The sequence below is a fragment of the Myotis lucifugus genome, unplaced genomic scaffold, assembly GCF_000147115.1.
Source record: "Myotis lucifugus unplaced genomic scaffold, Myoluc2.0 scaffold_111, whole genome shotgun sequence".
Lineage (NCBI taxonomy): Eukaryota > Metazoa > Chordata > Mammalia > Chiroptera > Vespertilionidae > Myotis > Myotis lucifugus.
Genome location: NW_005871159.1, coordinates 2,681,565 through 2,705,308, shown reverse-complemented (window position 1 = coordinate 2,705,308; position 23,744 = coordinate 2,681,565). Strand labels below are relative to the sequence as shown.

At 41.8% G+C, this 23,744-nt stretch overlaps 1 protein-coding gene across 1 annotated transcript in view; it reads left to right on the top strand.

The window, feature by feature from the left end:
* Positions 1–23,744, top strand: part of PKHD1 (PKHD1, fibrocystin/polyductin) — a 385,419-nt gene that overhangs the window by 74,126 nt on the left and 287,549 nt on the right. The window contains exon 34 of the mRNA XM_023757718.1: positions 4,305–4,455. Coding sequence (XP_023613486.1) covers positions 4,305–4,455 — 151 coding nt within the window. The remainder of the gene's footprint in view (positions 1–4,304; positions 4,456–23,744) is intronic.

The following is a 23,744-nucleotide window of genomic DNA, read 5'->3' as shown; positions in this document are numbered from 1 at the left end:
TACAGACATTCCAACCAAGTCCCGTGCTTCCCTATATTAGGTGATTAGAAAAAAGACTGGAAGGATATATTCTACAACATTGAGAGTGCCTATTCTTGGGTGGCTGTAGCGCTGGTCATATTTATTTTAGTCATTGAGTTTTTATGTATTTTTTTCAGGGAACATGTACTAATTTAAAAACCAGAAAACATACTCTAAATTATACAAGGGGCATTAAGAAAGTCATGTTCCAAATAGCTTACCTTGGTTTCTCTTAAGATTATGCCTGTGAAGCCAGAGAACTACTTTCTAGGATCTTAGCAGGGGACCCATTTCCATGAAATGCTTTATCCCCCTGCCAGTCACTACCACTATGGATTTGATGTCAATTGACAAAGGTAGACATGCATATCTGTGGTGAAAATATGCCTAGTTTATCCGTCTGTCTATCCGTCCATCCATCCATCCATCCATCCATCCATCCATCCATCCAATCACCCACCCACTTACCAAGTTCCCACTATATTTTAGGTACTGTGTCAGGAGCTGGTCACTCCATGGTGAATAAGGCTTCAAAGTCCCTGCCCTTAAGGGTAGAAGAGAAAGCCAGACAATAAACAATACGATCCCATCTTGTGATAAGGAGTATAAAGTGATGGAAAATGATGGGAGCTACTTTATACGATGTGCTCAGAGGATGCTTCTCTGAAGAAGTGCCTTAAGTGCTGGACTAAGGAGAAGAAGGTGTCATTATGGAGAGTCAGGCAGTGGTGGTAGCAAATGCAAAGGACCCGTCACGTTTTGTAAACTGTCAGAGGACAAACGGCAGTAGAGTGGGGAGGAAGGAAAGTGGCTCTACATGAGCTCAGGGAGATCTGTGAGGCCTTGAACGCCATAAAAGGAACTTAGATTCTATTCTAAGAACAGATTAAGTTAATTAAGTATCTTTCCAAAGTCATGGAGACAAGCCTCGGCAGTGCCAGGACCGGAACCCAAGGCTTCTGACTCACAGTGTGCTTAGCACAAGGCCCTGCTGTTAGCAGTAGCTATGGAAGTCTTGGCTGGACTGCGTGGGTTCAATGAGATTTCAGAGCCATAGGAAGCAATTTCAGGCTAAGTGAGGAAGATAGAATGATGCAAGTGCTTTTTATTGCCTATCTTAAAGAGCGCATACAGGGAGATAACGGGGTTACTTTTGGATCTGATCGGACCAACTGAAAGAGCAATAGGTTAGTGGTCAGAAAACTTAGAACTTTCTGTGCTCTCATTTGGACCAAAAATTTTTATCATGTTCCCTCACAATAAATATATGTGTATGTGTGCATGCACATCTATATAATCTATATCCATGTATCTCTATCTATACACATGTTTATACTTATATTTAAATCTCGCCAACTGCACTACTTAATTCATAGGATTATTATGACAAAACATGGAATAGTAGCTATTAAGACACTTAGAAATTTTGTAGATGTTAGACTATTTTTAATATCCTGGAGTTTCTGCTAATTTTGATGATGGCTTTTTAATGAAAAAAATCTCTAGTGAGATAATTAGGAGCAAATACAAAAAGAAATATGAGCTAAAGCTTGTAAAAAGAAGTCTAAGCTAACAGAAAAGAGTTTTAACTTTTTTGGAGCAAGAAGAACCTGATTAGGGAAGACAGTGCGTTGCTACAGGCAAATGAAAGGAGGGAGAAGTAACTGACAAAGAGCCTAGAAAGGCAGAGAAAGCTTATTGGGAGGGTGGAAGCCAAAGACTAAGAAAGTTGTGAGGGAAGTTGGTCACTGCTTTCCTTGAGTTCGTGTCGGTATCCCAGATCATCCCTATACTGAGAACAAAGACCTATGTCATATGATTGGTAATCAATGTGACCAGAGGGCACACAACAGAAAGAGGTGATGGGCAAATATTCTTTTATTTGATTAAAAAGGGAAAAAGGGGAGTTCTGGATGGTTAGACAACTAAGCTTGATTATCCCTGACGAATTTCTAGAATGAATTATTCATCAGATGGTTTGTGAGCCTTCAGAAAGGGAAGTAGCTATCTGGGAATCAACTCACAAGGAATGTGATGGTGTGGTGGACCAACTTCATTTCCTTCTCAAACTGTTCCAAATACCCTCTCTACCCCCAGTAGCAAAGGAAAGGTTCTAGCCATAAAGCCCAAGGACACAAGCAGCCAGTTGGTTTGAAGTTATATGTTTTATTTGAACAGTCCAAGTGAATTTTGCATTCTATTCCATCCTATTTCCATATTCATCCAAATATTACATTACATTTTAATTTAAAAGTTAAATTACCATTTTTTTCGTTCTGATTCTTTGAGTACAACTGACACTCCAGGAGCAAATGCTGTATTTATCCCATGGTTCTGTCTAACCCTGGATGATGACTCAGCTAAATGTATTTGTAGCTACATTATATGCTCCAGATTCAAAACATATTTGAGCAATGGCTCCACATAATGGAGATGACATGTACCAATAATGAATGTAAATTCACACATTTATACTTTAACAAAAATACTACCAGCACAATTACCAGTATAGCGTGAGTGGCCTTATCTGACATTTAATGTGTGCCAGATTCTGTGCAAGTCATATTGTAGGCGTCATTTTGCTCCATTCCCTCAACACTTTTATAAAATAGGCACATAGTAATTAGGATCTCTCTTTTACAAACCAAAGCTTAGAGGGTCATGTATTCACAGTGTCCTATAGATAGTAACTATATGCTTGGGGATTCAAATCTAGCTGGTCTGCTCCCAAGCTTAGCCTCTGCATGCAGATGCTTTTCAGAAAATCAGGTGAACAAGTACAGCATGGTACATCCTCAGGCAGTTGCCACTCTGAGACTGAGTTTACCACCATCTTAATTTAGGCATGGGGCTACCAAATCAACAGGGAGGGCTCAGATAAAGGGAGCCCACAGCCTCAGTGGTCAGCCCAAACCATGTGCATTCAGTCCCCATGATGTTAACATACTGACAATCTACGGTAGGTTAGAGGAGAGTGGGCATGGAAATCATGTCTTGGGGGCGATAGGGAGCTGGGAATGTTTTAGCAGAAAGAAAAGATTAAGTAGACATGGTAGTTATCCTGCTCATTTTTTTTAGCAAATTGTGGGAGCAACCGTTTTGACATTGATTTGAAAAAAGATGCTCTAGTCTGACATGATTTAGTTTCTCAAGCATTGACCTCTTGCCCTTTCTACTGCTCTTCCTGGTCTTCCCATGCGATCTGTCATCTTCATGGCTGACGTTCAATCAGCATCTCAGAACCTTAGAATACTGCTCTAGGAGACAGGACACACAGGTTCTAATCTCAGAGCTGCCATACTTTTATGATTGGCTTTATGCAAATCCCCTGATCATTTAGGGTTATATTTTTTATACTTCTACTTACTTTACTGGCTGAAATGAGATCATACATGTGAAATTGTTGAAAAGTTTAAAATATCACGCATTAATAATCTTTGAGTTAGTTGTAACAACGCCTAAAGCCAGGATTATTGTTGAATAAATATCACACCTGTTGGGGACAATGCCCTGCAATATCCATGCGATCATCTCCCTTAGAGTGCATATTTTTAGACTTTCTGCAATGCTGTTTTTCATTTTAAATGCAGTCTGGTTTCTCTCCTTAAAGCAAGAGGACTTTTAAAGCAAGTGGCTGGTAGTATAACTGGCACATATATCGAATCTCCTTAGTCTGGGCTGTTAAGTAAGTTTAATTAATTTACTAAGTTAATGTTCCACTGCTAGCAACAGAGCCTCATTGCCATCAGCTGGGGAGAGGGAATTGAAAGCCTAAATGAGCTCATTTTTTCACAGTTGGAATTAGGGACCAGTTAGCCAGTTGTGTGGGTTTTCCAATTTCTCCATCTGCCCTGGGGGGATTCAGGCAATTCACTCCCCCAACACTAAGTGTGAGTAAGAACAGGAAGAGGGAAGGGGAAAAGAAAAAAACCAAAACACACCTCCCTAACATTTGCTTCCATTTTTGGAACTGGAAGCATTGTTTGCACATTGCTTGTTAAGTTGGGCTTGGAGAAGCTTTTGCTAATGTTCCTGATAGGTTTGGAAAAAGAGAAAGGCTGAAAGATATTTACCACGTGCATTTTCATTGCAGGGTGTGCAGATAAAGGGAAAACAAATAAACAATAAAATAATGGAAACAAAATTACAGAAATTTGCAAAATTTGACAAATGGCGGCCTGTAGTTGCCACAAGCTAATGGCTCGCAATGATTAATAAGAGTAAAAATAATTGCATTTCATTAAGATTGATGACACCCCATTTAACCTCCCCTCTCGTTTCAGCCCTAAAGTGGAAAGAGATGAAGTTCTCATCTATAATAGCTCCTGTAACATTACCATGGAAACTGAGGCAAAGATGGAGTGTGAGACGCCTAATCAGCCAATTACCGCCAAGATTACTGAGATACGGAAAAGCCGGGGCCAGAACACTCAGGTATAATCAAATCTTTTTTACAGACTGATTCAAACAGCTCAAATTTAATTTGTAATATTGTGTACATTAAAAAAACAATTTAGTCCAAATGGCAGCAATATATAATATTAAATGCTCTCAAACTTTGAGGAGCTGCTCTAATGCACAACATCTGAATTCATAGTTAACTATAGTTAATCATATATTTTCTCAAAAATAAATGAATGCTGCCTGGGTTCTCTTAAAACAAATTCTGAACAGATAATCTCAGCATTTTGTCCTGCTTTCTGGGTGCATGCTTAAAAAGGGCTTTCTGTGACTTATTTCTTCGTGAAATAAATGGCCTACAATTTAACCAAGTGCTTCTGGAAGATTTCCATCATTCAGCCATCCCCCCTGTCTGCTGGTCCATCCAGTTCATATCTGTTCTGTGGAGAATAGAGTGGAAACTTCAGCTTCTGAGGAAATTACATGCAAATTAAAACCGAAAAGTTCTGCCAGGTCATTTCATCTGTCTTCTCTACCTCAGTTTATCCTTTTTGAAATCATCTAAACCACCCCCCTCAAGTGGCTCTCCAAGATACCATCTTAAAAGTCCCCAGTGAGACAGTCCAGAGTTTCCCCAGGGATTTTTGTGAATTGAAATCAGACTAAGGGCTCTTTGGAAATACATCAGATTATCTTTCACAGCTCCCCAGGCTTCTCACGGCACACCTATAAAATATAATATTTTTTGAGCACCTACTCCCTTAGGTGCCTTCCTCTTTATGAAAGCAATTCCCACATTTTTCTCTTTTTTGTCTCTTTTATTGGGAACAAACATTTATTGAATGCCTATTATGTGCCACACAGGATAGCAGGTTCTCTTGTGAAAGCTGCTTCAGTTCAATCTTCTAAATTCTAAGCTATGCTTCTTGAGTTTGTAAGGCATGTTTTTTCTATAGCTTTTGGACTGATGCTGAAAATGTATGCAATTACAAGTAATTTTTCTGTCTTTTCTAAACTGTTTCCTGTCTGTCTTCCCTTCCCTCTGGATTCTCCCTTCCCATTTTATCACCTCCCCGGGCTTCTCCTACCCCTTGCCTTCCCTTCCCTTCCCTTCCCTTCCCTGTTGCACAGGGCTGTCACTACTTCCTTGTGTCCCCCAACCCAATACACCTCTTCCTTTTAATTCATTGCCGATTTTAATTCTTCATCTCCAGCACGATAGTGCCCTAATTGCAGTCTCCACTTCACCCTGTGCCCCTGTTCGTCAGGTGACTGTCAGGGGTGGCTGGAAGGTTTGTTGGAGTGAGGGGGCTGCTGAATCGGTGCTGTGTTGTGTGTGGAAAGACAGTTGTGGGCTCAAGACGAGCTGTGGGACACTGAGCAATCTTTAGACCTTGTGGGGTCTCAGTTTCCACCTGGTTCATGACCTGGGGTTGTTGGGATGCCCACGTGAGCAAACGCCTGTGAAAGGGAGGAAGAGGGGGTTGCACAGTGGTGAAGTGTGGGCTTTGGAGCGAGACTGCTGGGTTTGAATGTATCACTTATCTGAGTAACTGTAGGTAAGTTACGGAACCCTCTGTGCTTCAGTCTTCTCATCTGTAAAGTGGGGTAAGAATAGCACACCCTTAATAGGCTTGGTGTGAGGATTCTAACACAAGAGCCCTTGTCACTGAGAATTACACCAAACACCATTTAAATGTCTGTTAGCCATTATTGACTGTGCTAGTTTGCTAGAAGCAGTTCTAGAAAATGATGCAGAATTATTTTTCTGTAGTGTTTGCCGTTTTGACCTGATCACTTCATGTGTCAGATTTTATCTAATTTTTCATTGTCTCAAAGGCTAATTTTGAATTTTTGAGGCCTAAATGCCTCAGTCATCTTTAAATATTTATTCAGTATGCATTTATTGAGTTCTAACCATGTTCAAGGTCCTCTGCCATACTCTGAAGGAGGCAAAAGTAACGTGGTTACTTTCAACAATAAAGATAATTTAAAACAAAACAAAACAAAACAAATGACATGGAAAGAGACCCCACCTTCAGGGGATAGTAGAGAAGAGAGGCCATGTATGCAAGTAGGTAACTTTCAAAGGACACATAGTGTCGATTCATCACAGCTGGATGAAATGTTGGATGCCATCTGGACCAGTCCATTCATTGGTGAGAAGAGTTAACTGAGCTTCATAAAGAAAGATGACCTGAAAAAGGTCACAGCTAATAGTTTTGCATCATAACACATGTGGTCTTAAGCATTGTGGGGGAAGTAAGCCATTTACTCTTTAGAAGCTAGGAGGGGGGGCATGTCTGACAAAACCTCCTAGGCTAGTGCCAGTGTCTAGGAGTCCGGTCCTGGGATGTCTTGTGACCCTATAGATCAGTGATGGCGAACCTTTTGAGCTCGGTGTGTCAGCATTTTGAAAAACCCTAACTTAACTCTGGTGCCGTGTCACATATAGAAATTTTTTAATATTTGCAACCATAGTAAAACAAAGATTTATATTTTTGATATTTATTTTATATATTTAAATGCCATTTAACAAAGAAAAATCAACCAAAAAAATGAGTTCGTGTGTCACCTCTGACACGCGTGTCATAGGTTTGCCATCACTGCTATAGATCTCAGGGTGTCTGCTTTTCCTGTTTCGGCCTGCGGACATGTCACCTGTGTTAGTATGCATAGTTCCTAATCTGGGCCTGGGCCTGGGGAAAACCAGCATTGAAAGCTGCCTAATCGAAACTAGAAGTGAGGTCTCTAGTTCCAAGTATTATGTGAGAACCTTGAAACAGCAGTTTCACAGAATGTTAGTAAGTATTCTGTGATAAAAGGGTTCCAAAGTCAAGTACATCTATGAAAGCTGGGTTAAACAGAGTTATATATAATTTCACCAAAGGGCCTGTGAGAACATTCAATAGGTGACTGCATAATGTGAATTTCAGAGGTGGGAAAGGTCATCTTCAGAGAGGGCAGTCAACGGAATTCTACCGAAGCAGGTGGTTGTATCATGCTACAAAGAATGAGCAGGGTACAGACATTCCAGGGCTGTAGAGGAAAGAGATTTCTGGTGGAGGAACTGGTAGGCACAAGAAACCAACACAAGAGTCCATAGGGAGAGTGCAAAGAACATGGTGTGTGTGAAGGGTCGTGTGAGTTGCAGGCTTGGGAAGGTAGGCTGGGATTGGATTGCGATTGCAGGTTAAGTGTTTAGTTCTTTAATTCATTGGGTGACAAGTCATCCTTGAGGAGTCACTGCATGATCGAAGTGCCTTGAGACACATTGATCTGGTGCCTGGGTGGAGATGCCTTGGGAAACCCAAGAAAGGCAGGAGCATCTCAACCAGGCAAGATATAATTGAACTAGGGAGGTGGCAGAGGGAATGGAGAGGAGGGGACACACACAATAGTAGACACTTGACAACTTGTGTTCGACAAAGTGTTCAAAGATATGGGAAATTAGATGTGATAGGTAAGAAAATTATATGCTGACTTTTCAAATTTGCGGAAAAAAAAAATCTTCATGCTCATGACTCCCAAATTATAATTTCCAGGCCAGACCTCTCCTGAACTTTAGATTCCTGAACCTCGTAGCCTGCTGATATCTTCACTTCGATGTCGAAATTACATCTTTGATCTAACAGGTTCTAAATTGAACTCCTGATTTCCACTGCTTCTCCTCCCACCCCCACCACAGTTCAACAGAGTTGAAGGCAACTTTTGCCCACCCCGTGCATCCTCATGACTATTTTGCAATTGCCATTTGTACTTTTTAACCCCTCCCCGCTTTTCACCCAGTCCCTTAGCCCCCTTCTATCTGGCAACCATCAATTTATCCTCTGTATGAGTTCCCAACAATGTGAAGGTGTCAGTTTTTCCAGTTGAGACGGCAAATCTACATTAATATTGGGAGTCAATGCAGTTAAAAACAAACAAACCACCCAACAGGCATTTTTATTTGTTTGCTTGTTTTTGGTAAAAAATTCCAGGCTGATTAAAAAAAACAACATGGATTTGCCTCAAATAGCCAAAATTACCAGGTAAAGGAATGAATTTTGAGGACTGATGTCAAAGTTTATTATAAAGCTCTGGAATCAATAGGAGTTCTAGTCAAGATCTTGTTTGAAAGAGGGTTCTATTGCTAACATTTGTTTGAAAACCTGGTGCAGTATCCTGGAACCCGGGGGAGGAGAGAGATGGAAGGAAGGTGAGGTAAGGCACAGCAAAGGGCTGCGAGCAGGAAGTTCTTACTGATACTTAGGCTGCAGGACAGCATTAGGAGGAGAAAAACCAAATGTTTTGGGGTTACGGAGTAAGTGAGTGGCAAATCAGTGCAGGCATCTGGTATAGATCACGGTAGGAAGAGAAAGAAAGGATGCAGTAAGTATCGTGGTGGGCAGCCCTCCTAATATTCATGCTCACTGTCATTAGTGCTAGGGACGGTTTCTTAACTTAAAGGTGCTTTGATTAAAGCTGTGGTTTGCAAGCGTGTTACTGGATTTGAGAAGAGGGAGACTCCATAGTTCTCTCACCCCATTCATTTGTCTGTGATTATGAAACTTCTTTTGGACAAGTCTGGTTAAATCGGCACCATTTATTTTAGAAATATTTACATTTTTAAACTCACTTTTTCTCTCCAGTGCTTGAATTACTGTTAAAAAGAGCAAGACCACACTGCTTAATTTAATCCTTGCTTGTTGTTTAAGGAGATTCTCCTAGAAAATTGGTGCAATGCAGCTCTGGAAAGAATTTTACATTGTCTTTATAATGTGTATAGCTATTTAGAGGCTAATTTGAAACTACTTTCCATTCTCTAATTGATTTTGTTCCTCTGATTACTGAAATCTAAAAACACTTTTTCACTTTCCTCTCCCTTCCTTTCCTTCCTTTTAGTTTTTCTTTCCTCCTGTTTTCCCCTCACCTCCCTTCTCCTCCCCTCCCCTCCCCTCTCCTTCCCTTCCTTCCCCTCCCCTGCCCTCCTCTCCCCTCCCCCTTCCCTTTTCCCTTCCCCTTCCTTGCTCTGTCCTCCTCTCTTTTTCCCTTCCCTTCCTATCTTCTCTCTCTTCTTCCCTTTAAACCACCTCTTTTGATCAGAGTGGCTCTGCAGGTTGCGTGCCTATGGAGGAGGTGCTGTTCAAAGCAGGGTTGAGCTGATAGTTAGGTCAGGGACCTATGATATAGGAACTCAGCTATTGCCCTCTGATCCTGAGGAGACTTACTGAGTCCCTGTGCCTGTATTTTCTGTGTGAATTGAGGCTCCTAATATATACCAGTTACCTACGGTGAGGGCAGGGGGACTTGAGAAGTCAGGTGGTTTCCTATCTTGAAGGGGCTTTACCCCCTTAGGATAATTAGGCAGGTAGTAGATACAAATAGGATTCATGGTGAACAGGAGTTCTGGGCCTGGCTTCTAGTTCTAGCAATGACCCTGTGTGACTACGAGTGTGTGGTAAGTCACTTAACCTTTCAATTGCTTAAGGTTAGTACTGCCGCCTCCCAGCTTTGGGAAAAAGGAAGACAATACATAAAGAAGTGGATAGCCCGGCTGACATGGCTCAGTAATTGAGCATCGACCTATGAACCAGGAGGTCAGGGTTCGATTCCCAGTCAGGGAATTCTTATCACTCCTCATTATTATAAAATCACCGAGTAATTATTACATTACCATACATGAGTTTGAGTCATCTCAGGTAAACTGCTTTTAATTTTTAACTTAAAAATAATAGTTTCTGTCCATAGTGGAAAACAGCGAGCTGTATTAGCCCTGGGACAGCAACTCTATTAGTGACAGGCAGAGGGCAGTCCCATTGGGACATGACAGGATTATTTCCTCCCGAAGTACAGTTTTGTAAATTGAAGCCGTCCTGGTCTAAATAAATACTGTGTGGATTTTTTTTTCAGTGAAAGCTAATAGTATGCAGAAATACATGGGTCTGATTGTGGGGATATAATGATCAGATTTCTTCTGATCCTTTCCACATATGAGAGTCTAGCTAGCCTGCAGATAGGCATGAGTGCAGTGAGATTACTTTGGTGGTAGATCCATATTAGGGTTCTTTTGATTCTGTAGAGATGAGGCTTGGTGAGTGAAGAATCAGGAATGTTCAAGTTAGTTTGTTGACTCTGGGGTGACTTGGACAACTAAGTTTTATAATCCATGCCTCAGTTTCTCCATTGGTGACATGGAAGGATTTTATGAAAATCTTTAGCAATGGAATGTGGAAACTGTGATATGTGAATATGTGTATTTTCAGTATATTTAGTTCTCTAAGTGAGAGAAAAACTTGCTTTTCAGAGGTCCATTCATTCATTTCCTGGAGACCGTATAGTAAGTCACCTCCAGGATACCTGGTGGAGAATTAAGAACACCTAACTGAGTAGGCTCCCTTCCTAGGCATGAAGGGTCTCAGGTATATGTTAAATGGGTTCAGAAATTAGATGTAGTTCTACGTGTGTGTGTGTGTGTGTGTGTGTGTGTGTGGTGGTAATGGTGCTGTTGTATTTGTGTTGGGAGAAAGAGCGGTATGAGTTTTCTAAGTGGATATGTGGTTTTCTACTAGACGTGTTAAACATTTTTTGAGTCTAATACATATAGCATTTCTATTTCAAACAACAAGCAACCATCTCAGTCTTGAAATACAATAGCAATTCAGTTAATTTGGAAAACTTGGGTCTTTTCCTAGCGATGTCCTCTTTTAAATCTTGTTGGCTCAGCCACCCATCTTCCTCTCCCAGGTACTTGCTGTTAGTACCACTAGGCGGAAGTCTGCTCTCTCTTCAAAGAGCCACAGTACTGCCCATAAAATGTCCATTTTGTGAGAGAAGCCTGGGGAGCCTGATTAGATAGCTGCAGTAGCGGCTGGAGCCCCGAGGGTGAAGAAATTTGGGTAAAAGTGAATAAGAAGGAACATCTCATTTTGAATGAAAGAGGATGTAGTTGTTCCAACATTGATAGAATTATGGAAATTGACTTCATCAAATTGAACATTCAGCTCAACAAGAAAGAGCTTCCTTCTCTCCGGGTTGTTTTAGAGGAAGAAGAGAAAGGGGAACGAGGAGAAAAGCAGAAGCACTGGGTAGAATTAAGAGAGTGTTGAACTGGTTTTTGATAAAAATTGTTAGAGATGGAGATTTTCTCTATGGTATTATCATTTGTATGGGTGGATTGAGGTTAGCTTAGTATTGAGTCTGTAAAATGGTTGTCTCGGGCATAGGCTTTTCTGCATAATATTTGGAATTCTTCTTTTCTTACTGGTTCATTTCAGCTTTGAGGAGACTGAACTAATAACACTGGTCAGAGCATGGGGGATGCATATGCCCTACTCTGCTTGATGGTACATTTCATTACGGTCTTTCTGCTGTCTTCCTGGACTGCTTTGACAATTGCTAGGATGGTTAGACAGGATCTCTTCTGGCCCCTACTTGTCCTTGGCTAAAGTAAGCTGGTGGTAGGCTACTGGCAAAATGTTAATGGAGGAATGTCTTGTCTCAACAATAGTTCAAGGCATCTCTCTGGCTGCCCTTTTCTCTGGAACCAACATAAATGCAAGTCAAGGGAAGAATGTGTGGATGAAGGAAACGTCTCCATAAAATGTATACCAAGAGATCATCTCTGCTCCCCCAAGTGGAGAAAATGTTTTTTTTCTTTTTTTAAAAAATGTTTTTTTTATTTATTTTAATGAATGAGGAAGGGAGAGAGAGAGAAACATTGATTGCTGCCTTTTGCACTCTACCCACTGGAGATCATGCCCATAACCCAGGCATGTAACCTGACCAGGAATTGAACTGGCAACCTCTTGGTGCATGGGTTAATGCTCAACCACTGAACCACGGGCCAGACAGGAGATGTGTTCTTGCTAAAGGAGAAAGGAAATGTATTAAAGCAAACAAGCAAAAAACAAAAACAGGAAAAGCATGTCTTGATTCTGTTGTTTTGTCAAAGGAATCTCTGGTCTTTCTAAGACCAGATAATCACTGTGCTAGTTTCTTCAGGTTCTCTTCTTGGTGGGAGATGCAGCTATAATACAGAAGGAATCATTGTGAAGAATTTCCTTACTTCCAAATAAGGGCTAGTGATCTCCTAAGATTAATGGATTTCCCAGAACTAAGAGAATGTATAACAGTTCTGCCCTTAGCCCCCTCTGCGGTGTCCATCTCGAATATCCAGTTTCCTTCTATTTTGAGCACAAGGAAGCTTTGCACTTCCCCACCCTTTTGAAGTTTTATGGGCCATATGACTTGCCGAGAATGTGGGTAGAAGCCTTAATGTCGAGGGCTTGACTCTCATGCCCTCTCTTTTCCTTTGCCATGATTACTAAATGGCCCAGAGCATGGGATCAACTTATAGAGAACAGTTGTTGTACCCTGGAGAATTGCCAACATTTGTAGTGGACTTGGTGTGATCAAGAAATATTGTGTTGTGCCCATGAGGAATTCGAGCAAAATATAATTGCACATAATCTGTGACTAGTTAGTGGTAATCTAGATAGTGACTAATGACAGCATCTTTAAAGTCTAGTCTTGTGGCTAATCCACTGCATTCTTCATGGTATCTTTAGTTTTTTGTCTATGAGTCCACATGGAATCATGACCTGGTTTATGTTCATGGTGGCTGGGGTGAAAAGACTATGAGATGGGATCATTAGGCAGAAATTATGGACAGATAGAATTTAGTGGGGATAAAATCAGCCTCAGCTAAAACTCTGGGTTCTACTTACCTCCACTCTCATTGGTGCTGTGCTCCCATTCTCACCCACAATCGCTATGCCCTATAGATCCTCTTAAATTTTCTAGTGTTGAGAAATTAATCACCTTCTTTTATAGTGTTATTGCATACTCTGGGAGTTTCTTGGGAGACATGGCTATTTCTGGCATTTCTGCCTGTGCTACCTCTTTATTTTCTCTCAAGAATCACTATGGAACATATGTACAAAGAAAATTTGTTTCAAATGGATCATATGTTTATACTTATAGTCTCTCTATATATCTATACCTCTGTATAGTCTATTTATAGATATTTTTTCATGCACTCATGATCTCATGTTTTGGTCCTTAAATTTTGCCTTTTAAAATTTTTGTTATGAAGATCCTTCAGTCACTAGGGAAGAAACACAATTCAAATGGAATTAAATAATAGAGACTCAGAATGAGAAAGCTTGAGTCATAGACATGGTTTGATCCAGCAGCTTAGTGCTCACTAATGAATGAGGTAGCTCTTTCCACATCTTTTCTCTCCCTTCCATAGGGTCAGATTCAACCTATGGCTGCTTTCTCCATGGATACAAGATGGTTGCCAACAGTGCCTACGCAACTTGTTCCCCTATTTACATTGCATGAGAATGAAAGATCTCTTATGGGCATGCTCTCAAAAATAGGAAGTTTCTTTCCCAGAAGCCCCCAAAACATGTCTCCTCATGCCTCATTGGTCCAAACTGAGTTCCTTGATTACATTTCCCTATACACAGGGTGATACGCTTTGCTGGTTGTTTTTGACCAATTAGTGTCCACCGTGAACCTTAGAATAGAACTAATCATACCCACAATACCTGGCTAAGAATATGAGAGTTGTAATGCTTGGATGGAAAATCTTGGGGCTGTTGATGAAGGAAAGCTGGAGAAATGGACATTGGGGGGTCAGCCAACACTTGACCACAATGGCATGGTCTCACTTTCTTCTTTATGGCTATAAACTAAGGCTCTTCTTCTGTTCCTCCTCACTAGTCCTTTTTGAGAAATTAAGACAGGAGAGTCATTGCTGATGCATGAAATTTGACAGCGGTAAAAGTGAGGCACCTTTTCTTTATAAGGAAGTTGGCTAAGTGAAAAGGAAATAAAGGATTTGGTAAAGTTCCTTAGAATTCAATAGAGAGTTTGCTTTTAAAAAACAAACAAATAAACAAGCAGATGAGAAAACATAATGACAGCATAAAACATACACCTTCAGTAGCCTGCAGGACCTCAAAATCAGTTATGTGTTTCTTTTGTGATGTGCATCTTCCTGATTCAAAATGACAGTTGTTATAATGGGGATTGCTCATCATTCGGTTTCATGTGAGACCACCATCCTCTAATAATGAAGAAAAGAGCAATCTGGGGAAAGAAAAGGTCTGTTATAGTGTTTGTTTCTCATAATAGATCTTCCCAAACAATTTACAAATATTAATTAAACCTTCCAGCATCCCTGTGTGATGAATACCTATTTTTATGCAGTGAAGTCAACTGACCAAGGCCCCTCCTGAATTGATGTCAAAAGCAGGGGCCTCAACTCAGAGCTCCATACCAGTCACCTGAGAGCATTGCCATTTAACTTCTTTCCCTTCCCAGAGGGAAAAAGTATGCACAGCCAAGCAGAAGCAAATATATTTTGTTCAGTTGCTGCCTGAAACAGATTAATATGAGTTTGAAGGACACTACCTGCTGACTTACGAAGATATTGAACGAAGGGAACAATATGACCAGCAGAAAGGGATGCTGTTCCTGCATCAAGAAAATGAAATTATTATCCTTTAATCCTTCTCAAATATTATTTACAGATCACTATCTGGGCGCTAGTCATTATATCAATCCCTGTATGGGATTTCCAGGTGGTTACTTTTAGAGATGACAGAAAACTACAAAGCTATGAAGGAATTGGATAATATTATGTGTTCAACTTAGGAAGGGTTGTGTTAATTTTACAGATAAGTAAGATACAACCCTTGCCTTCTAGAATGAACTGTTTGTTAGGGGAGCTATAAAAGCCCAATAACTGTCCTATAAGCAAAATCCTATATCATAAAAGCCTAATATGCTAAGTGTCTGGTCATCCGGTTGTCTGTTCAACCAATCAAAGAGTAATATGCTAAGGCTGCTCAACTTCTTGCTATGATGTGCACTGACCAGGGGGCAGATGCTCTGACTGGTAGGATAGCTTGCTGCTGGGTCCAGCCGATCGGGAATGAGCGAGATGGGCCAGACACACTCTGGAGCCCTCCTGTGGTCCCTCTTGGGCTGGCCAACCTCCCACATCCCTCCCTGGCCCCAATCATGCACCAGTGGGATCCCTTGGCCTGGCCTGCGCCCTCTCGCAATCCGGGACCCCTCGGGGGACATTGGAGAGCTGGTTTCAGCCTGATTCCACTCAACGCAGGAACTGCCTCCTGTTGGTCAGTGTGCTCCCACAGGGGAGCGCCACTCAGCCAGAAGCTGGGCTCATGGCTGGCGAGGGCAGCAATGGTGGCAGGAGCCTCTCTCACCTTGGCGGCAGCACTAAGGATGTCCAACTGATGGCTTAGGCCTGCTCTCTGGGGAGCAGGCCTAATCTATCAGTCAGACATCCCCTGAGGGCTCCTGGACTGCGAGAGGGCACAGGCCGGGCTGAGGGACAGCCCCCCCCTTCCCCTGAGTGCACAAATTTTATGCACTGGGCCTCTAAAGTAGTAATAAAGCTATTTTCAATTTACTGTAGAAAATCAGGGAAGGCCAGGAAATCTCCTAGATGGAAGAATTATCACTTGGAAATTTCCTGGAGAATGTGGCATTTTGTCTGAGTCTGAATTTATGAGGATTACAAAGAGAAGGGAGGTAAGGGGCAAAGCCATACTAGTAAAGAGATGAGTATTACAGAGTTCCAGAGGTGGAAAACATGGTTTATAGATAAGTAATTATATTTGGCTGGAGTGTAGAAATGAAAGGAAGTAATGGAGATTAGAGTGACTGGAAACAAAGTTTGGGGAATCTGAGTGGTCTTGAGTGTCAAACTAAGAAGTGTGGATTTAACCCAGGAGGACATGTAGAGCTTTAGAGGCTTTATAAATCTCATAGCTACCACTTTGTCTCATGAAATATCCCTTAGAGCTCATATCAGAGTCAAAATGCTAGTCTGGCTCAAGTTTGTCTAACACACATAGCTGTTGTTCTCATGGAGCTCAGATACAAGTAGACGAAAGTCATTGCTGAGGCAAGCGCATAAGAAAATGAGGCATCTTCAGCCTGTGGCCGAGAGAGATGAGGATAGGAATGAATCATATGGAGAAGCTCCAAATGACTTAGTGACAGAAGGCACATGTGATTCTCCCTGGTGTTTTGGATTGCTAGTAGGTTGTAGAGAGAGGCAGTGTGAAATAGTGGTCTAGGAGTGGCTGATATGGGTCCTGTCATCCAGGCTTGGTATGATTAGGCAATCAGTGTATGATGATAGGCAAGTCCTCAGAAAAATCTCAGTTTCCTTATCTGTAATGAGGAAGGGGGCTAAATGAGTGTTTTCCAATGTGAGCTCTGTAGACAATTAGTAATGCAGAATGTTCCATTAGAGAAAAATGGGTCTGTGGTCAAATAAGTTTGGGATATGCTGCAGGTCCAGTTCCACTTTGGGAGTCATGCCATCCAGTGATACGTTAAAGTCCTAGAGTTCTGCAAAAAGAAAAGCAGTTTTACTCTACTGAGCTCAGCCTTTCCCAAACTTCTTTGGTCATAAGACTCTTATTTATTTACTAGAGGCCCGGTGCATGAAATTCATGCATGGGTAGGATTCCTAGGCCTGGCTGGCGATCAGGGCTGATCAGGTTCCTCTGCCTCCCCCCCTCCTCCTTCCCTTGCCACCTGTGCGCTGCCACTACGTGGTCCCCGCCCCCCCCCACCCCCCGCCTCCCTGACTCCTCCTTCCCTCACTTGCTCCCTCACCCTCAGTGCCTCACCACTGCCGCTGGTAGCCCGCCATGTTCCGTGCTGTCCCCTGGTTGTTAGCGTATGTCATAGTGAATGATGGAACTCCTGTTCTCTTGGTTGAACTCCTGAGGGGACACTTTGCATATTAGCCTTTTATATATATAGACTAGAGGTCCAGTGCATGAAATTCGTGCATTGGAGAGGGGTCCCTCAGCCAAGCCTGCACCCTCTTGCAGTCCGGGACCCCTCGGGGGATGTCCGCCTGTGGGCTTAGGCCCAACCCTCCTGGGGATCGGGCCTTAGTCGGCAGTTGGACATTCCTCTCGCAGTTTGGGACCCCTCGCTCCTTACCACCTACCTGCTTGCTGCTCTTTAGCACTGCTGCGGAGGCAGGAGAGGCTCCCGCCACCACTGCTGCACTCACCAGCTGTGAGCCCAGCTTCTGGCTGAGTGGTGCTCTCCCTGTGGGAGCACACTGACCACCAGGGGCAGCTCCTGCATTGAGTGTCATAGCGACTGGTCCTTCTGCTGTTTGGTTGATTTTAATATTAACCTTTTATTATATAGCAGTGGTTCGCAACCTTCCTAATGCCGCGACCTTTAATACAGTTCCTCATGTTGTGGTGACCCCCAATTTCATTGTTACAAATTGAACGTAGTTAAAGCATAGTGATTAATCACAAAAACAGTATGTAATTATATATGTGTTTTCTGATGGTCGTAGGTGACCCCTGTGAAAGGGTTGTTCGACCCCCAAAGGGCTCGTGACCCACAGGTTGAGAACCGCTGTTATATATTTTCCTTCCATGCAATATCAATGGGCTCCCCGTGGAACACTTTGGACAGTTGGGGCTAAATTATTATTATTATTTTAAAGTATGTTTTAATTGGCTTTTAGAGAGAGGAAGGGAAAGAGAGACAGAAATAGAAGCATTAATGATGAGAATCTTCATTGGTTGCCTAGCCCGTAATCTGGACATGTGCTCTGACTGGGAATCAAACTGTATCCTCCTGATTCATGAATTGGTGCTCAACCACTGAGCGACACCGGCTGGGCTGGGCTAGATTATTTTAAGGGAGAAGTCCCACTCTCACATTCTCTCTGTATCACCCCTAAAAGGTTTTTCTCAGTCTAGGATTTTATAAATCCAAAGGAAGGCTGCTCCTCCAGTCTGGTTGAGCAAGTTTTCATACTTATAATACAGGCTTGACTACCATCAACTTTCTCTCAGAGTTGAGGCAAGAAGGTCTTTAACAGTATCTTTAAAAGCGCTTTGAGATCCTCTGAGGCAGGAGATCCCCGGTGGATTCGTCATATGACTTCATTAGAAACCTTGTATGCTAAGGAGCTCTCGGCTTCAGCTTCCAGTTTGGAATCATCATCTTTCTATTGTACTCTATTAACCAGGAAAGAGCTGAGGGATTATTTTCTCTCCGCTTTTTTTGCATCTGTATATAATGTAATTTAACCTAGCAAAAAAGACACTGATTGTCTGTCCCACAGGACTTAATTAGCTCCCAGCTTCATGGTGCAACACAGAAATAATAAGAAAAGGAAAAGTTCGGGTGTTCCGTACCTGTCCACTTCCACCTCTGGTGCATAATGAGATGTCAGGAGTGGTGACACTGATGAGACGTGTAAAACATGCCGATCGCAGGAGGCAGCAGGCGGCTGCTCGGCGGCTGGGAACTCGGCCAGGCTGGAAGGACTGTGGACCTGGCCAGTAGCCTTTCCCTTCAGATTCCAATTTCCAACATTCCCCCACTCGCCTCCCTGCCACCTGAGTGGCGGTTATGTTAACCTTTAGCTCTGCCTTCAGCACCCTGGTCGGATGTTATGACAATTGTCATGGGGCAGATGCCATGTTTATTAAGCTGCCTGTAGCAAATCCGGACTGGTAGTGCAGGATTCTACCAGCCGGCCCTCAGGGGAGCCCATTAAGAAATTGCAAGGCTAATAAAAATTGTGCTGGGTGAAGCTGCAGTCCGCTGGTGCCACTCCGTGATGGGTCGAATCTGGTTTTAAATTTTAATGGAGGCAGGGACTGAAGGTTTGAACTGGGACCCTTGTATAGCAGCCCTGGAAGTTGTACCTTCTTAAGTCAGAGCTGGGGTGGTGCAGCGAGACGACAGCTTGCTTCACTGTGCGAGGTTTCTGCACATTGAGATAGGAATTTATTCATGTTTCTGACTTGCTAACAATGTGCTGCTCCTGGAATAAGCTGCACTCTGCCATGTGGCATGTAGTTGGGGCTACAGTTCGAGTCCTCTGGCTTCACACTGATTGGAGCTCCCACTGCCCATGCCCGAGGGGGGCCCTGAAAACACATGGGGAGCAGTTCCCAGCTCTCTGTCTCGGTAAAATTCTTCCAAAACTTCTGCACTGCTAGGTTCTCGAAAAGGAGGTTGCATGAGATCTCTTGGAGAGCCATTCATTGCAGACTTCAGATTCATCTTCACACTGTACGCCATCTAATCCAGGGCCCACTGCAAAAGAGGGCGATTCTTCATTCCTTTGCTAAATCCTTTCTGCTCACAGAATTCATCATGTCACCTGGACACATCGATAGTTTTCAGACGTTAAAATGACACGACCAAGTATATAATTGCTGTTTGGGGAAGACAGGAAAATGAAAGGAAGGACATAATAGAGTACTTCAGTCTTTTTGTGATGTCACCAAAGAGAGGTACTTTTGGTATTAGAATACTGAAGACACACCATGGATACTACTAAGAGAAAGGGGTACTTCTTGTGAGGAGCCGAGTGAAGCCCTGTGCTTGAACTACCCATTAATTCTCAAAATGAAGCTTTGAAGTGGTTACTGTCATCATCTCCAGTTTACACATTAAATTGCTCAGAGAGGGTCAGTGCCTTGTTTCAGGACCCACAGCTGGTAAGTGGCAGAGCAGGGACTCAGAGACAGAAGAATTCTAGAGCCAGTGTTATTACTGCCAAACTTTTTTCACAAAGGAAGAAAATCTGTTCTCTTTTATAAACATTTCCCAAGATCAGTATGTGAAATTACAATATAAATTTGTGGAAGTAGATGTCTGGGTGGTGGAGAAAGTGCACGTGTATTAAAATTTATCTCTTGCGCTTCAACTTCAGCTATGAGCCTGGGTCTAGCTCTGGCCCCTCTCATCTGCCACAGGCCCTGCCAGCTCCTGCCTTTTCTGGGAATTGTCCTGACACCTGTGTTCTAGATCCTTCCAGGGAGAATTTTTGCTTCCTCTACCCTTCAACTCTGGCAGTGATTTGAGTGGAAGTGTATGTGTGTGTGTGCCTGTGTGTCCATGTTTATGCTGGGGGTGGTGGTAATGTGTAGCATGGGGCCTGATATTTATATCTTCTCTGTAACTACTACAAGGGTGAAGCTTTGTTGTATAAACACATGAATAAACATAATTAAAATTGAGCATTACTAGATTGAAATCAGTTTTCAAAACTTTTTTTTAATTTTTATTTTTATTGATTTCAGAGAGGAATGGAGAGGGAGAGAGATAGAAATATCAATGATCAGAGAGAGAGTCATTGATCGGCTGCCTCCTGAACACCCCACACTGGAATTGAGCCCGCAACCCAAGCATGTGCCCTTGACTAAAATTGAATCTGGGACCCTTCAGTCCATAGGTTGATGCTCTATCCACTGAGTCAAACTTGCTAGAGCTTCAAAACTTTTGACTCTTTTAGAAACTGCCATTGAGACTATATGCATTGGGAAACACAAAAGAATCATACTTTTACCAAAGAAATAAATTATACAAAAGGTGGTTTATTCAGAAAGGCCTTAACATTTCAAAGGAAGGCCTTTGGCTTCTAAAACCAAGTTTTGCCATTTGCTACCTGGTTTACCTGCAGGTTGCAGAGGTGGAGGTTTCTTAGACACAACCGATTTTCATGGTATCTTCCTGAACTCCTTCATTAACTCTGAATAAAGTGTAATATTTAGTAGAAATTACTTATTTTGCAGTATAGAGAGAGCCTCATTATTTACTTTGCTGTATTATTTTAGTGAAGTAATTGGAGATCAGATCTGTAGTTCCAAAATGTTCGGTTTAATCTTCCTTTTTAAATTTTCTGGAGAATGAGGCAATGCATCTTATAAGATAGGGATGAGGGGTGCTGGAGGGAGATGCAGAAATTTTATAACATTTAGGTGTTTGCCAATATTAAATCGCCCCATAATTTCAGCTTCTCTCTTTCTACTTAGCCTCTTCACAAAGTCACTTAAGTGCTTTAATATACAAGACAAAACAAGACAAAACACCTTTTAAGTGACATGTGCTTAGAGTAGGAAGTTTAAAAAGAAGTAATAGAAACAGGCAAAAAAAAAGATCCTCCATAATTTTAGCATTCAGTGAAATGTTGGCCAGTGAGGTCATGAACGATACCAGGCTTGGCAATTTGGTAATTAAAGGACATTCTCTGTATGTTGAATGCATAAATTTGAAGTGTCATATGTTTAATGCTGGCAGTGTATGGGGTGATATATCTATGTCTATTACTATATATCTATTCATAAAATTCACCATTAAGACAAATTTAAGACTTCTCTTTTTTTAAAATATGCTTTTATTGATTTCAGAGAGGAAAGGAGAGGGAGAGAGAGAGAGAATATCAATGATGAGAGAGAATCATTGATCAGCTACCTCCTGCATGTCCCACACTGGGCATCGAGCCTGCAACGTAGGCACGTGCATGACTGGGAATTGAATGGTGACCTTCTGGTTCATAGGTCGATGCTCAACCACTGAGCTACACCAGCTGGGCTAAGACTTCTATCTTAAGAAACCGTCCCATTCAGCATTATGGGAATTTGACTTTATTCTTTACTTCTGTGGTACAATTGGAGGAACAGTGCAATTGGCCTATTTAGGGTAATATATTGGTGTCTATTTTTCTTTAACTTTTATTAAATAATTTCAAACATGAAAGGAAAGAGAATAGCATGATGAACCCTATGTACCCATCACTCACCTTCAACAGCTATCAACTTATTTACTAAAAAACAAACAAACAAACAAAAAACCTTAATTGAAGACTATTTTTATGTAGGTTACCTTTGAAAAGGAAATCTGTAAATGGGAATTTTAAGGATAAAAGTAAGTTTTTGTATATGGGTTGGGCTGTGCTTGGTACCTCATCAAATTTCGTTGCCCGAACAAGTGACTATTCATTAACTTTAAGGCAATAAATAGTATATTGACCATTTATATGTGACAAGTACAAGGCATATAGCTATTTTGTGTGCATTGTTTTCGCAGCACTGTGGAGTAGATATTATTAGCCGCATTTTACAGGTAAGGAAATGGACACCTCTCAGGTAGAAAGACTTGCCCTCTGTCCCATGACAGTGTTGGAGCTGGCAATTTAAATGCAGTCTGGCTAATGTTAAACTTTCCCTTAATCATGGTGCTGCCTGCAGAATAAGTTACAAAAAATGATAGCCAGTGGCATGTCAGGGGTGGGAAGAAGATGAGATGGAAAAGAATAAAGCAGTATTGCAAATAAATGAGTTAATCTAAAAATATCTTTTCAATAAAATCTGAAAACTAGTGAAATTAGAGCAGTTCTAAGTGAATTCAGTGTAACTTCAAGGACACAGCTGTATTTTACTAAGGAATAAAAGTGTTTCAATTCTATTTTGAAAACCAAGATTCTTTTCACAGCCCAGAGCTGCATCCCTGGCCCTGGGAATTGGAAGGGCTCTGCGAGAAGAGAGGGGCTTCACTCATTCCTAGCCTGATTTTGTATGAAAAGATGTCCACTGGATTAAAACAGAGAAATATGCCAAACAGGGAGAGGACAGGACTCGGGAGCAGGTTTTATCAGTGCTGGGAGTGGCAACATCTGTGCAACGTTGTTAAGACGGAGCAAGTCAAGATGGCCGCGAGTAACCACAGGCTATGTGAAGAGATAAATGGTTGACCCCAGCCAGTGTCAGGCTACGATTGATGCCACTATCAGCCCTAGTGCCTTCCCAATGATTTTTTTAAAAAAAATCTTTGATAGAGTGTGTTATCTAGTTACTGGCACAAGGGCAATAGCCCGGAGGGGTGAAGGAAAGGGAAAGAATAAAAGGTCACTCCAGGAGGACAATCTCTGTCGGAGTAAATGAGAAAAAAAGGATCTAGCTGAAAAGAGGAGGAAATAAATAAATAACAATAACAGCAGCTGCTAGATGCATGGATGGGATAAGTAAAATTGCTGTTTCCTTGCTGTTTCCCTTTTGTCTGTCCTCCTTCCTCTCTTTCCTTCTCTCTCCTCTCTCTCTCTCTCTCTCTCTCTCTCTCTCCTGGGGAATTTAGCAGATGTAGCTATAGGTTCTTTGTTATTCCCTTGAACTTTTTTAATAGTCTGATTGGGATTGTTAAGATTTTTTAAAAAAGATCTGTAGAAGAGGTAAAATTATAGGCCTTAATTAGCACCCCCATCTGTCTGTAAAGTAATAATTCCAGAGTAAAAGTTACAAAACAAAATTCCACTAGATAATGGAAAAATATATCTTTATAATATGCTATTATTAATCTATTTGTGGTGGGGATGTGAATAGATTCTGTAATAACTGCCCTGTTTTCCTCCCCATGTGCATGTGTGTGTACACATGCACACACACAGAAGTGTACCCACATGCATAGTTATTTTCACAAGCGCCTATGCACACATTTGGAAAGACAGAGATAAA